At 37.3% G+C, this 15,717-nt stretch overlaps 1 protein-coding gene across 4 annotated transcripts in view; it reads left to right on the top strand.

Annotated features, from left to right (window-relative positions):
* The window catches only part of svilb (supervillin b), a 52,026-nt gene that overhangs the window by 31,609 nt on the left and 4,700 nt on the right, over window positions 1-15,717 (top strand). For all 4 annotated transcript variants that reach the window (XM_067452716.1, XM_067452717.1, XM_067452715.1 and 1 more), the window contains 21 exons: window positions 438-482; window positions 1,584-1,664; window positions 2,151-2,295; window positions 2,804-2,899; window positions 3,020-3,100; window positions 3,337-3,517; window positions 4,585-4,757; window positions 6,341-6,496; window positions 6,772-6,908; window positions 7,005-7,152; window positions 7,248-7,393; window positions 7,886-8,061; window positions 8,218-8,365; window positions 9,644-9,941; window positions 11,318-11,472; window positions 11,563-11,668; window positions 12,128-12,335; window positions 13,009-13,142; window positions 13,610-13,765; window positions 13,868-14,011; window positions 14,137-14,258. In XM_067452716.1, coding sequence (XP_067308817.1) covers window positions 438-482; window positions 1,584-1,664; window positions 2,151-2,295; window positions 2,804-2,899; window positions 3,020-3,100; window positions 3,337-3,517; window positions 4,585-4,757; window positions 6,341-6,496; window positions 6,772-6,908; window positions 7,005-7,152; window positions 7,248-7,393; window positions 7,886-8,061; window positions 8,218-8,365; window positions 9,644-9,941; window positions 11,318-11,472; window positions 11,563-11,668; window positions 12,128-12,335; window positions 13,009-13,142; window positions 13,610-13,765; window positions 13,868-14,011; window positions 14,137-14,258 — 3,036 coding nt within the window. The remainder of the gene's footprint in view (window positions 1-437; window positions 483-1,583; window positions 1,665-2,150; window positions 2,296-2,803; window positions 2,900-3,019; window positions 3,101-3,336; window positions 3,518-4,584; window positions 4,758-6,340; window positions 6,497-6,771; window positions 6,909-7,004; window positions 7,153-7,247; window positions 7,394-7,885; window positions 8,062-8,217; window positions 8,366-9,643; window positions 9,942-11,317; window positions 11,473-11,562; window positions 11,669-12,127; window positions 12,336-13,008; window positions 13,143-13,609; window positions 13,766-13,867; window positions 14,012-14,136; window positions 14,259-15,717) is intronic.

Below are 15,717 nucleotides of genomic sequence, written 5' to 3'. Positions count from 1 at the left end.
ATCCCATTTATGGTGCCATATGGACATGGAATACTTTTATGGTGTTTTTTATCAAAATGCTAGGATATTCTTTAAAAATGTACCCTTTCTGTTCCACAGAACAAAAGAAATATGACTGAGTAAATAATTATATGTTTGGTGAACTATTCCTAATTCAAACTGTGAATCAGATGTGTTATCCTAATTTGTGAATAGTAACACATTCATTTACTGTCGCAGGCAAAGCTGTGAATTGACTGTCTAGACCTGAAACCTCTACTTTATATAGTCTGAGTCATTTCACAGCATGGTGTTCACTGGGTTTTATATGTAACTTGTGCGTTCCTGAGTTATTGTGATTCTCTCAGCTCAGCAAGTATAAAGGTTAAAATAAACTATTTTCTAGTTCGCTTTTTCCCTCACACACACACACACAAATGCATCTTCTGTGTGTTTAGGACGAGACTGTTATCACTGAATTCACATCATCTGAGCAGCTCTGGGTAAGCACCAGCATCAATGGCAGTCCTAGACAGTTTTGGCTTTAGCTGCAAGATGATTGGCTGACCTGCTAGTGCAAACTCCAATTTGATTGGCTGTTTCTTAAGGACTGACACGCTGCTTGCTTTATCTTCTAAATTAACCTTATTTTGCCAGTTTAGTTTGGAACACTTATACAGTAAAGTTTCATTTTTTAAAACTAGTAAACTACATTAGTTAACATTAGGTAACATAGTTAACCTCTGTTAATATGCTACTTCACTGTAAACTAACATATTAGCATTAACAATATTAGTGATATACTGTTTATTGATAGTTCATGTTAGGTAATGCATTAACTCATATTAACAAATGAGACTTTATTGTAAAGTGTGACCTTTCAGTTTGTTTTCTGGTGGCAATAGTACGTTAATATTTGCTTCTCTGTAAAGCATTAGTGCTGTTGAAATGTTAGGAACATGCTGTAATTTCACCTAACCTTAAATGACTCCTCATTATACTGCAATTTTAGACCTTTTGCTTCTCTTGTTTGTCTTACACCACAAAAGATGTCTGTCCAAGTTAAAATCTAGGATGAAACGCCTTGCTGTTCTAGATGGACTAGATCTGTGCTTCTCAACTAATGGGTTACGAGTCAAAAAGGGATGGCAGGTCCGTTCTGACAGCAATACGGACAGAAGGAAGAATGCAAAATGGGAATGATAAAAAGTAGCTGACTAAGAACATTAAAACTTTATTATATATAGAAACCAAAATGGTTTGTGTACCTTATTATGGTAATCATTTTGTGTATGTTGGACCTATGTGGTTTATATTAATCTTGTTAGATTTCAAATTGTGATTTTAGTTGATGTTGGTTATTGAACAATGTTAGCTTCTACTTAATGTCTAATGCAGTATCTGTGTTCTGGTGCTAAGCCAGTTGAGAATCACTGGTCCAGACTGAGAGCTGTTGCATCTCTTGACCCCCTCATTCATTCTCCCCCATCTGAGTTCTTTTCTTCTTCCATCACTGTTTTCGCCCTGTAATCATTGTCTCTTTCTCTTTCATTCACTCTTGTTTTCGATCTACTTCCCGTTTCGTCCTTCTCCTCTGTCTGTAGGAGCCTGTCTTTTCCTCCACCTACTCTCCTCCTCCTCTCCCATCTACCCCAAAATGCCAATCTGTAGAACATCAAGGCCAGGTAAGAGAGAGCTTGTGCATTTTGGAACCATTTCATTTCTAATATAACTCTACACAAGCTTTGATTTTTGAAGTTTGCATATCCGTTCATCCTTCTGCCACCAGGTGTGTGTGTGTGTGAGTGTGTTAGTCTAGAATATTGAGTGCTTTAGATCATGAGTTCTGTCAGCGGAGATACGAGTTGCTTTTTCTTGCTGAAGTCAGTCTAGTTCATAATTCTCCCCTCCCCTCCCCTCCCCATCACTTTGGTAAGGATTACTGCATTTTTGGCTTTTGCTATTGACTGACAAATTTAAATGATACACGTAAAGCAAACAGGATAGTCATATTCAAACATGTTTTAAGTACGTTGGACAGTTTGCTTGCTGATGACCTGGTGAATGCTGGAATGATTATTGTAATTTGGCTCAAGTTGCTGGTCTTTCCTTGCTGTAAATTTATCACGATGATCTATAGCCATCATATCTGTTTGGTCTTATGTAATCAGAAACTTGAAGAGGGGGAGGGGCAGATGTCCATTGAAGAGAGGAAACAGATGATCTCGACCCGAGAGGAGGCGTGGCAGAGCACAGGGAAGGGCGTGGCCAATGACTCGACCCAGTACACAGTGGCTGCCAGGATGGTGAAAAAAGGTTTGAATGTGCAATTGCACATAGGTTATGAAATACTATATTATTTTATTATTCAATTCTTTAAATATTATTAAATTTACAACTTTGTGGCCTAAAACCAACTAAAAACAAATGTAGAACAATAAATTAACGAATTACTAAAAAGGTAATAGAACATTTTAAACGTTTTAAAACCACAGTGATTAAAAAATACATTTATTACCTGGCTACTTAAAATATGAAAGCTATTTATTTAAAAATATATTTTTACTTTATTACATGAGAAGAAAGGACAATCATAGCCATTTGCAAAATATTTGGTTCCATAATGCTGGTAATTTGCAAAATGATAATATTCCAGAGGGATGTTTATTAAAACTGTAAATTGAGGTACACACACACACACAAATACACCCACGCACGCACACACACGCATACAGATATGGCATAACTAAAATTAAATTGAAACTAAACCGATATGATAAATTGTTTGTGTGTGTGTGTGTGTGTGTGTGTGTTTGTGTGTTAGGTCTGGCTGCTTCCTCTGCAGTGATCAGCCCGATTCTATCTCCTGTCTCTGCTAAACTGAAGAGCAGTGTGCCAGCGATCTCTAAACCACAGGAAGGTACGTTAGACAAACGCTCGCTACATGAAATGGAAGAATATGTTTCTCTTTAGAAAGTCACAAAGTTTGGAAATGTTGTTGCGCTATAATAACTGGGGCATAAATCCTGATGTGCTGCAGAAATTGAGGCCAGAGCAGAAATGGAGTCTGATAAGAAGCTGGAAAAGCTGGAAACGTTTCTGGGGCGTTTGAACAGTAAAGGTCAGTTTGACTGATGCAAGATCTGCTCTCTTTCTTGTCCTTTTTGCAGGAGGATGTTATGAGTCCATTATAGAGGTCAGAGTAGAAATTATTATTGTGTCATATTGTGTCAATGGAAAAATTCAAAATGTAATAAATGTTATTTCAATTCCTGTAGTGTCCTAATAATGTAACTTTTATTGAAGTCATCTTTTTCTCTCTGTCATTTTCTCCCTCCCTTCCTTCCTCCCTCTCAGTATCAGGTTTGCAGGAGACAACGCTGACGGTGACAGAAAAGGCAGTGAAGGAAGTGATGCGATTGGATGATGAGGTCTTCTCAAAATTTTACCGCCACATGGCAGATATTCCCCGCAGCATGAGCAGCAGAATGCATCTGGAAGAGGACTTTGATGCCATCTTTGGAAAACAAACGCCAATGTAATTTCTGTGGCCTTCTTTAATGGGCTATACCTGCATGCATGTACATTTATATACATATATGTATACATATATATATATATATATATATATATATATATATATATATATATATATATTAGGGCTGTAACGATACACCAAACCCACGATTCGGTTCGTATCACGATTTTTGACCCACGGTACGATACAAACCTCGATATGGGGGGGACAAAACAGTTTTATTCTGTACAGTATTCTGTAGCCTATTTTGCAGTCAATACCATATATCTGTATGGTCAATAGGCTACTGCAGACATTTTCTTTGCGGTACCAATAGGCAATATATATTTAACATGAAGTATAGGGCCTCCTGTACATCAATACCAACAGAAGCGCCGCGTCAGACACGCTTCTGGTGTGCAAAGAAAGAGAAAACGCCACGCAGCCACCCCGCGGATGACAGGCAACAGAAACGCCACACTCACACCATGTTGCCAGCCGGTTGGGGAAGCTTCTTGAAACACTTACGGCAAATTGTGTGGGTCTTGTCAACTACACGATTGCCATCCTTGTTCTCCACCGGGTAGCTGAAATGTTGCCATACTGCTGACTTAAAAGTTGGATCTGGACAGGAAGGATAATTCTGGGAGTTGGAAGGGGTGTGTCGCGATTCTGCCTTCTCACATCGCGATACAGGTTCGTGGACCTGCGTATTGCGATTTCGATTTCATATTGCATATCGTTACAGCCCTAATATATATATATATATATATATATATATATATATATATATATATATATATATATATGTATGTATGTATGTGTATATATATATATATATATATATATATATATATATATATATATATATATATATATATATATATATATATATATATATATATATATGTATATATACACAAAATATAATTTAATTTATACTTTATTTTGCTTTTTATGTATTTAAATTTTTTTTTACATAGCATATTTTATCTTTTCTGTTGCTTTTTAAAAGAAGCTTGTAGGCATTGAAATATTTGACATTGACAGACTTGGTTGCCTGACTTTGCCCTCTCTTTGGTTTCCAGGTTGACATCGGCGATGGTGCAGCACAAGCGGGCTGTTCGTCCCTCTCGTAACGTCCAGGCATCCAGGAACCCCTTGAAGATTCTCGCAGCAAGAGACGACATTCGTCAGGAGTACACAGAGCAGAGACTGAACGTCGGGCAGATGGAGAGCAAGAGAATTAAACAGGAGAAAAGTGAGTCGACAAGCAATGGTTGGAAAGTGCCTATTTATATTCAATGTTGTCTTTGCAGCTAGAATTGAAGAACTAAAATTACTAGAAGTTAAAGAAATGTATAAAAATCACTTAAAAGCATTTATTAAATTAATAAATAAATGTTATTAAAAATAAAATGAAAATTGAAAATATAAAAATAAAAGATAATTCAAAATAATTAAATACTATAATACTATATAATGTATAAATACCCAATATTGCAGTAAAATAACACTGCTTCAGTTGTGTGTAAATCGGTGTGTAATTGTACATGCTATTTTGAGAATAACATCTAAACAATAAAAGTGGCCATTTAAAAAGTTAAAAAAAAGTTCAAATATCAAAGTTATTTGTATTTTATTGTAATTAAATTTGTATTATTACAAATATTAATGGTTTTAATTCATTCTTATGAAGTGAACTGGAAATAGTAAGCAAGCAGAACATGTCATTTTTCCGTCCGCAAGAGGGCGCCTATTCAAAACAAAGGCGTAGTTTGATGACGCAAAGTTTGAGCTCAGAATCTTGGGACATGTGGTCTTCACCTCACAGCCAGTGGAAAAGAATCGGGATAGGACTCGGGCAGAAATCATGTTCATGGACGTGATTATTAACGTTAGTGTAGTATGAAGCAGAGCAGGACCGAATGTTGAAGGAGCTGAGCGAGGCCGCTGGAGCAATTGTTGAGCAACACACGGCTCGCAAGCAGAGGGACTTTTATTATGCCACAGTCGCCAGTGCCATTTCCGCTTTTCCGGTCATGAGTATGAGTTAGCACAGCTCTGTTTATTATATTAGATACATTTAAGTGTGTTTAAAATGATGTTCTGACGTTACTCTGTGCATCACTCGGTGGCTGCTTTGACACTTGTTCACACTGCTAAGAGTAAAGCGCTTCTGTAGAATAAAACTGGAAACCGAGAGTGACGCAAATATGACGCAATTGACAGGCGACTCCCTCAGACGTCCCGGGTCCTTGGTTAAAATAGAAATTTTGTCATGATTTACAAATAGTTGGAAACATTTGGGATATTGTAAGTACTCAACTGAAAAAAATATATAACACTGGCCTAGTGTTTTTGTTATATTTTACAGATTTTTTTTTATACATAGTGCACCTTTAAGAATTTGCATTTATGTAAATAAAATTGCGCTGTTAAAGTCTGAATGATGCGAAAGTTCCGATTAGTCTTTTATTTCCTATTGTGATATATTCGAGTGTGCAATGGTTTTTGAAATGAGAAAAAAATAAGGCCATGATTTGTTCTCGTCCTTTGGGAATTGATTGGATCATGGGAAGCAGTCACATGTGGAGGATGTTTAGTTCCACCCTCCGGTGAGACACATGGAGAGCAGATGTCATTCTGAGTGGGAGTGGAGGTTAATGGTTTTGATAATAGATTATGAGGGCATATGCATAAAAAAAATTATGTGCATGGAAAATTCATTCATAATAAGCGCTATAGTTTTTGATTTCATGGCGACATTAATATAATAAGATTTATAAAAAAATATTTAGTTGTTCCTGTTGTAATAATGTGGCTTTTATATGTGTTTTCCAGTGAGCAAGAGCTCCAGTTTGTCAGATGCAGCCCTGGCTGGTTTGGCCAGTAAAGAAAGCTACAGCAGTGTGAGTCTGCGCAGTGTCAGCATCTCCGAACAGATGACCAATAACAGCGCAGCTCCCTACAAAAAGCTCATGCTCATGCAGGTCAAAGGTCAGTCTAACACCCTAATGCTGTGTTTAACCAAGCACAATGTAATGCATGGAATGGGTAAACCAAGTGATGCATAGGTTAAGCTGCATAGCCCCACCCACAATGAAAACCTATTGGTCTAAACATTAGCATTACACTTGGTTAGACTGCAGCAAAACACCCACAAGAGGCATGGCATATGTTATAAATATTAATATAATTATGTTTTACTGCAGTAGTATGAGTTTTTTTTTTTTTTGTGCATGTTAAACTCTATGCACATGCATGTTCCCCAGGTCGACGACATGTCCAGACCAGACTCGTGGAGCCTAGAGTGTCCTCTCTGAACAGTGGTGACTGCTTTCTATTGGTTACACCTGAACATTGTTTTGTTTGGATTGGAGAGTATGCAAATGTCATTGAAAGAGCCAAGGTACCACCTAAATGCTCTGACATCTTACCCACGTTAATCTTTCTATCATCATATAGCTTTCTATATTACTGCTATATTGTTTCACTTGACATCCAGGCATCAGAACTGGCCACTTTCATCCAGCTGAACCACGACCTCGGCTGTCGAGCAGCGCTGGTGGAGACGATTGAAGAAGGAGTGAACGCACAAAGCCCCGCTGCTGCAGAGTTCTGGAAGATCCTGGGAGGAACAGCCAGCTACCAATGTACATACCCTGAAATCAGAATAGATACAATTTATGTGCCATTATCTTAATTGAAATCAATAATATTTTTTCCTCTGTGTGTGCAATGATCACAGCGGCCGGATCTCCAGACGAGGATGAGATGTTTGAAAGTGCCATTGTGGAGACAAACTGTATCTTCCGTCTGGTGGATGATAAACTGCTTCCTGATGATGATTTCTGGGGGAAAGTCCCGCGTAGCACTATTTTGGGATCTAAAGAGGTCAGACAACAGTATTTTATGTCTTCTTGGTTTCAGATATTAACATCTTCATACATGATTATGTTTGCATAAATATGAAATGATAAGAATATGTTTTGTGCATTTTGTGGTAAGTCAAATTTTTACCATTGCAATTTAATTAAACGTTTAACACATTCCCAAAGGGTTTACACTCTTCTATTTTGCACTTAATACATCTTTCCCCCATTAAGTACAATCACATTTTCATCTGAATATATATTTGTAATCATACTGGCTATAAAACTCTCAAAAAAAAGAGAGATCTGACACTTGTATATTGTGTGTTAACAACTTTGTACATTACTTTATGTTTGCATTGACACAAACCACATTTTGCGGTGACAATATATGTTTAATATTATGGTTATTTTGCATGTTTATTATACATATACCTTTTCAACCACTTTTCATAAGAATAAATGTGAGTCATGTCTATGTGTGTTTTTCTTGGCTCTCTCTTTTTCTCATAAGGTGATAGTGTTTGATTTCGGTAGTGAAGTGTACGTATGGCATGGTAAAGAGGTCACGCTGGCACAGAGGAAGGTGGCGTTTCAGCTGGCCAAGCACCTTTGGAACGGGACTTTTGATTATACCAACTGTGACATCAACCCTCTGGACCCTGGAGGACACAACACACTCATACCAAGGTGGGTACACATTCCTGTGGGTTTGCTTAAATATAAATACATATATAAAAACATATGTATGAATATATAATTATATTTATAAAAATGTATATATGAATTTGTGTGTGTATTTATAGTAAATGTTTGTGTGTTGATTTAAAAAAAAATGTTTTTTAGGAAAGGTCAAGGTCGTCCGGACTGGGCTATATTTGGCAGACTGACTGAACATAATGAAACAAGTCTTTTTAAAGAGAAGTTCCAGGATTGGAGAGATGCTTCTAGACTATCACCTAAAAATGTAATCGAACACCCATTCCAGCAGAAGGTGGGTGGCTGTGTGTCAGTATCTGCTTTTGGCACAATAAAAAGCTGCTAGACGGAAAGCAAAAAAACCTTTGACCTTCATTATTAGTAATGGGAATTTGAAGGAATGTAATAATTGTGTGTCATGCCCCCTTTATAATTGCTTCTAACCCTACACTATGAACTTCCAAAGTTTGAGGTTGGTAATTTAAAAGAAAAAAAAAAGATTATGCTGACCAAAACTGCATTTACTCAAAGAAGAAACAGTAAAAACTGTAATACTGTGAAATATTATTTACAATTTAAAATAAATGTTTTCAACTTACTAGATTTATAAATGTAATTTATTCCTGTGATCAAAGCTGAATTTTCATCATCATTACTCCAGTCTTCAGTGTCACAGGATCCTTCAGAAATCGTTCTCTGATTTGAGGCTCAAGAAATATTGGGCAAAGTTAGTTTTTAAAGAAATGGGTCAATATTGCATTCTGTTACTTTTTATGAAAGGTAATGCTATGTTACTTTTGTGTTACTTATTCTCACCTCAGATGGGCTTGCTTGTTTATTTTTTAATAACATAAAACGTAAAAGTTTCTGTTTCTAGTTCTATTTTTGGCAAATGCAAAGGCCCTTTCACACCAAAAGTGAAATGAATAAGCCTCAGGCTGAATGAAATGTAAGCCCACACTTATACAGTAGAGGGCGCAGTTCAAGCAAACCTTTCATCTGTGCTGCCATTCTGGATTGCAGAAAAAGATTTCAACACTTTCTTTAGCAATAAAAACTTTTTGAAACATCAATGTGATGTTTATCAAAAGTAATTTTTGCTTATTGCCATGGTTGAATTAGTTAATCAAATATCATCAGCAATGATGATGAGTAGTGGGATGAGTAAATGCATCCTCACATGTAAACAAAAACCATAATGTTTACACCCCTGCTCTTATTTCTGATTTCTCTCAAAATGCGGACAGGAGAGGTGTCAATTAAAAAAATATGAAAACAAAGTCACTTGTGTTACTTATTTGAAAAAGCAATGCAGATATTTTGTTGCAATTTTTAAGTAATGTTACTTTACTATTGACTTGAAAAAAGTATTCTGGCTTTACATCATTTGCGCTACTTAATGAGTTACCCCCAACTCTGATTATCAATGTAGACTACAGCAATATTTAGCATGCTTCATTTGTCTTTAATTCATGGAGTGTTATTGTGAAAAAAGAGCGATTCCCAACTGTTCCTTTGATCTGTCGATCTGATTCCTTTCTCTTCTTTAAATCTCTCGTGTTGCCCATCTCAGGAGTCTCTGGGCACAGATTCTCGTTCCGAATGCCGGGCGTACAGCGCCTCTCTGATGCTGCCAGTCCTGCAGTCGCCCATCAGCACAATTCTGGATGGTCAGAACGTGGGTCGTGGACACGGTCCGGTGGAGAACGGCTCGGATGACTGTCTGCGGTCCCTGGAGATCAGCACGGTTGCCGTCGACGTCTGGCACATCCTGGAGTTCGACTATAGCCGACTTCCCAAGCAGAGCATCGGGCAGTTTCACGAGGGAGACGCTTATGTGGTGAAATGGAAGTACATGGTGAGCGCCGCAGGTCAGTAACTGCACCGGGACAACTGAGCTGTGATTTTGTGTCTTTTCTTGCATTTTTTTGTATATTCATGTAAATATGTATGTATTTTAGTCAAACCAAAGATTATTCAGACACCAGATATATTTTTTACTAGTGAGTGCAGGTCACTATAGTTCATTTCTGTAAATGATGATCGCAAAATAAAGTGAACTGTGACATGTTATATCCCAAAATTCTTCTTACATTGGACTTCCATAAAGAACATGTAAAATTTGGGACCATTTAAACAACTGATCATGTTTTGCTTAAAGGGATACTTCACCAAAGAATGAAAATTTGATGTTTATCTGCTTACCCCCAGGGCATCCAAGATGTAGGTGTGTTTGTTTCTTCAGTAGAACACAAATGTAGATTTTTAACTCCAACTTTTGCCGTATAATGCATGTCAATGGGGTGTTTTTCTATGAGAGTAAAAAACACAGACATATGAATTCATATTAAACCCTGTGGCTCGTGGCAACACATTGATGTCTTAAAACACGGAACGATCGGTTTCTACGTGGAACCAATCAGTATTTGTTATTTTTTTTTACCTCATATTAGACAAATCTCATCTAGTATTCACAATGCCATTACTTCCGTCGAAGAAGGTCAAAAACCTGGCGCGATCATAGATATATATTTACATAGATTCATAATTTGACCGACCTGCGCAGGTACTAATGAGGAATATAATTTTGTATTAATTTTTATTTTTTTATGATCGCGCCGGGTTTGACCTTAATCTATGTAAGGAAAGGCATTACAAACGGTTTCTCGTTTCGTGTTTTAAGACATCAATGTGTCGCCACGAGCCACAGGGTTTAATATGGATTCGTATGTCTGTGTGTTTTTTACTCTCATAGTGACTCATAGAAAACACCCCATTGACATGCATTATACGGCAACGGTTGGAGTTAAAATCTTCATTTGTGTTCTACTGAAGAAACAAACACACCTACGTCTTGGATGCCATTGGGGTGAGCAGATAAACATCCAATTTTCATTTTTGGGTGAACTAACCCTTTTAAGTGTTTTTTCTTTAATTGCTAATGCGACTTTTTACACCACAGAGTGAATGAAATGAATCATATAAATAAACTGATAGATAATGTGAGAAATGTTGAGGGTGTCTGAATACATTTTGGTTTGACTTGTGTATATGCAGTATATGTACACATATATGTATATCTGTATTTACTGTTTGGACTGAAATTATACAGCAAGTGGTTTTAAGGCTAGAAAAAAATCAAATGTTACAGAAAAATAGACTTTGCTTCTTTTAAACGCATATACTGGTATGAAAATGTCAGTGCTCTTCTCTAATTGTGTGTCATCTGATGTGTGTGTGTGCGCAGTGGGCAGCAGGCAGAAGCCGGATCAGGTGCGCAGTGCAGGTCCCGGCAGGGAGAAGTGCTGCTATTTCTTCTGGCAGGGCAGAAACTCGACGGTCAGTGAGAAAGGAACATCTGCGCTCATGACCGTTGAGCTGGACGAAGAGCGAGGAGCACAGGTAGGACGAGATGCTGGACTTAACGCAGTTGACTGCCCTCTGCTCCTCTCCTCTCCTCTCTCGCTCACTGCTGCTGTGACTCATATTCAGATGCAGGTCCTGCAGGGGAAGGAGCCACCCTGTTTCCTGCAGTGTTTCAATGGGGGGATGATCGTGCATTCTGGGAAGAGAGAAGAAGAAGAGGAGAACATTCAGAGTAAGAGTTTTTGAGTATTTTAGAATTGGCAGAATGCCTAATATTGTTTTGAAGTTCTTCATAGTATATGCATTTTTGGTATACATGGATTACCAAAAATGTGCAAATATAACCAGAGCACATAGTGAAGCACATGGTATCCCACAATGCAATGCATTGACCTTCTGTTTCCCCATGTCATGTGACACAGAAGCAGTTGTTATCTATAATTGTTGTACAAGAAAGCTTGATTCGTCATTTATTCAAACTGTTGTTTTTTTTTTTTTTTTTTTTACAAAATATTGAATTAAAAATGCACAAACAGCTTTATTTTTCCATATTTATACCTTGAATGCATGTATCGAGCTCATGGGAACAATATAGTATTCTTTATCTGTGCAAACAATGTTGAGTACTATTATTATTTAACATGGTACACTGCAAGCTGTACGCCAGCATTGATATTTGCCCCTGTTTCAGATGACTGGCGTCTGTACTGTGCTCGTGGGGAGGTACCTGTCGAGGGCCACCTGTTAGAGGTAGCGTGTCACTGCAGCAGCTTGCGATCTCGCACCTCGATGGTTCTTCTGAACATCAACAAAGCCCTGATCTACCTGTGGCACGGCTGCAAAACACAAACACACGCACGGCATGTAGCTCGAAGCGCCGCAGACAAGATCAAAGAACAGTGAGTTTTTCACACACAAAAACATTGGATAAAACACAACACAAGTTAAATTGTTCACTGTGACACTGAAGACATTTATACTGTTACAAAAGATTTACGTTTCATATAAATGCTAATATGTTGGACTATTAGCTGGATCAATATCTTTAAAGAATCCTTGAAAAATATGTATCACGATTTCCACAAAATATTAAGCAGCACAACTGTTTTAAACACTGATAATATGCATCAAATCTGCATATGAGAATGACAGCTGAAAGATCATGTGACATAATAGAGTAATGATGCTGAAAATGTAGATTCGTCACCACAGTATATATAATATTAAAGTATTATATATATATATATATATATATATATATATATATATATATATATATATATATATATATATATATATATATATATATATATATAAAAATGTTGTACTAATATTTCACAATATTACTTTTTTATTTTAAATCAGTTTTATTTTATTTTTGCTCAAATAAATACAACCTCTGTGAGCATAAAAGTCTAAAAACTATTACAATATTTTACTGAACCCTAACTTTTGAACAGTGGTGCATATTAAATCCAGTAACCAATGATATAATGTCTTCTTGATGTCATAATTTGCATTAGAGTAAGTTTTTAGGAGGATTGCAATCTGACTCATATTTGTGTTTCTAAGACGACCGCTGGAGGCTGGACTTCACAGCAGCTGTAATGTGACCATTCATGAATGTGAGGAAGGTGGCGAGCCAGTGGAATTCTGGGAAGCATTAGGCAGGAAGGACCGTAAGGCCTACGACTGCATGCTGCAAGGTAAAACACACACCGGTGTCGAGCAGGGAGGAGAGTTGCTTGATTTTGAAAGTTTGTTGTGCGTCTGTGTTTCCCTCGCTTCAAAATCACTCCGAAAATAATCCATATCTAACATAACATGTTCATTTGAAAATAAATTACCACTGCATTAGGAACAAAATCTTTGGCAAATCATTATTATTATTACCTAATAATTCATAGTTATCAGGTAAGTCAAAATTGACCAAAACATTTTTTTGCTTATGTGATAAATTTACTTTTATGTTATAATTACAATTTGCAAAGCATTATTTGTTTTCTTATTTGATGGAAATGGCCTTCCATATGGCCACAAGTCATAATGCAAATGCATATCATAAGAATTCATGGAGTAGTATCATTCAGATTTTGTCATAAAGACCTTTTTTTCTCTGCTTCAAATAATCTTTTTTCTGTGTTTTTATCTCTATCTTTCTCTCTTTTTGTAGACCCTGGCAAGTTTAACTTCACACCGCGTCTGTTCCAGCTCAGTAGTTCTTCGGGCGAGTTTGTGGCGCAGGAGTTTTTCAACCCATCCAGAGCTGCAGACCTTGTCTGTTCCCTGCCGTTCCTACAGGAGGATCTGTACTCTGCCCCGCAACCCGGTAAAAAAAGAAACGAAAAACTTGAACTCTTTTATTCTCAGACAGGAATCGATGAGTCATAAATGATGATGCATGTGTTTTTCTCTCTGTGTCTGTTTCTAGCTCTGTTCCTAGTGGATAACTATCATGAAGTTTACCTGTGGCAGGGCTGGTGGCCGCAGGACACAGAGAGTACCGGCTCTGCCCGCATCCGCTGGGACTCAGACAGGAAGTGCGCTATGGAAACCGTGTTGCAGTACTGCAGAGGTGATTGATAGCCAGAGGCGTGCAGCTGGACCAGCTCCTTGTAATGATTTATATGCTGCATCAGATGCAGTTTCTGTTCTCTTTTTGCTGTTCACACATAACTGATGCCGCTTTTTGTCAAGCAGAGAAGAACGAGAAGAAGCCTCAGAAGTCGTACCTGATCCATGCTGGACTGGAGCCTCTGACCTTCACAAACATGTTCCCCTGCTGGGAGCACAGGGAGGACATTGCTGAAATCACAGAGAGGGTGAGAACGCGTGTTGTGTTTCTGTATTTCTTTATGTCTGTTCCAAACTATGGAAAGCTTTCTAACTAGATAGTGTTGGGGAAAGTGACTTTTAAAGGGGTCATCGGATGCAAAATTCACTTGTATATGGTGTTTGCTTATAAATATATCTTTGCAGTGTGTGGATCATAGACTGTAAAAAAATATGGACGTAGTGTCTGTGACGTCACCAATAGGATTCTGAAGTGCAGTTTTGAAGCATAAAAGTAGAGACGAGCTGCGTCACGCCCGGATAACAGAAAATGGGCAAAGAGGCGGGATGTGAGCTGAGCTGAGGTGACGTGATGACTAACAGACAGCGGATAAATGGGCAAAGAGGCGTAAACGAATGAGTTATAAAAAAATTCCCCTCCCTCACAGTTGTCATAAAGGGCAAAATTAGTCCTATAGACCGAAACCACAATTTGTATCAGGCTGTAAAAATGTTTTATTCTGCTGTAAAGTTGGGCATTTTAACATGGGGCTCAATGAGATTCTGCTCCCTTCTGGAGCCTGTCTTTAGTGGCCAGTGGAGGAATGCAGTTTAAGTCACTTCTTTATTGGCTTCAAGAGAAACTGGGTGAGGTTGCTGCTTTGTGTGGACACAACCACCCTACAATGATAAAAATCCATTTCCTTTTTTATAATCTTCAAAAAGGACTCTCAATAAACAAGCAGTTTTAATTTTCTGATCAATATGATGTGATATTGCTCAAAGGGTAGCTAAATGTTTCAGCTGTGCTGGGTTCAGCAAAAAAAAAAATTAAACACGTGATGTATATCTAAAGTATTTTCTTATTAGTATTGGTGAATCCGATAATCAAATATAAAGGCAGGCGAATTATATCATTCATAAATGTGGTTCTCAACATCCCCCAATTGTCAACAGAAATATTCAAAGGCCCCATGACTCTTCCCAACTTTCATTAGTTACAAGGATTTTAAAAGTATGTTGTATTTTCCCAGAAATCTTTGTGTGACAGCTCACATTTAATGGTTTTTCATTTTATTGTTTTTTATTATCAGTTATGGACATTAGGATTTTATGTTGTATCTCATTTGGTTAAAATGATTGTTTATTGCATTATATTAGTCTTATGTATTACCATGATGGCGCATTGAATGTATGTTTATGACTCTGTGTGCACTCTCTATACAGTATATTAATATTTAGCTCAGCGTGTGATACTTGTGATGAACTTTGATTCATCATATGGCTTTCTCTTTACACCCCGTTTTGTCAGTATATTATAAAGATAATCTATAATCGGATATATTCATATATTTTCAGTTAATTCAGTTTTTTTCTGTAAATTTAATTTGAGCCAGTAAAACTTAATATGTTACTACCATATTTTTATGGTAAAGTTCTGGCAACAACACCGGCGGGTTTTTACCGTAAAGTTCACAGATTGGCTTCCTCACAAATACAGGTCTATCA

The sequence above is a fragment of the Pseudorasbora parva genome, chromosome 9, assembly GCF_024679245.1.
Source record: "Pseudorasbora parva isolate DD20220531a chromosome 9, ASM2467924v1, whole genome shotgun sequence".
Classification (NCBI taxonomy): Eukaryota; Metazoa; Chordata; class Actinopteri; order Cypriniformes; family Gobionidae; genus Pseudorasbora; species Pseudorasbora parva.
Note: the sequence above shows the minus strand (reverse complement) of the source record. Positions and strands in the feature narration are given on the sequence as shown.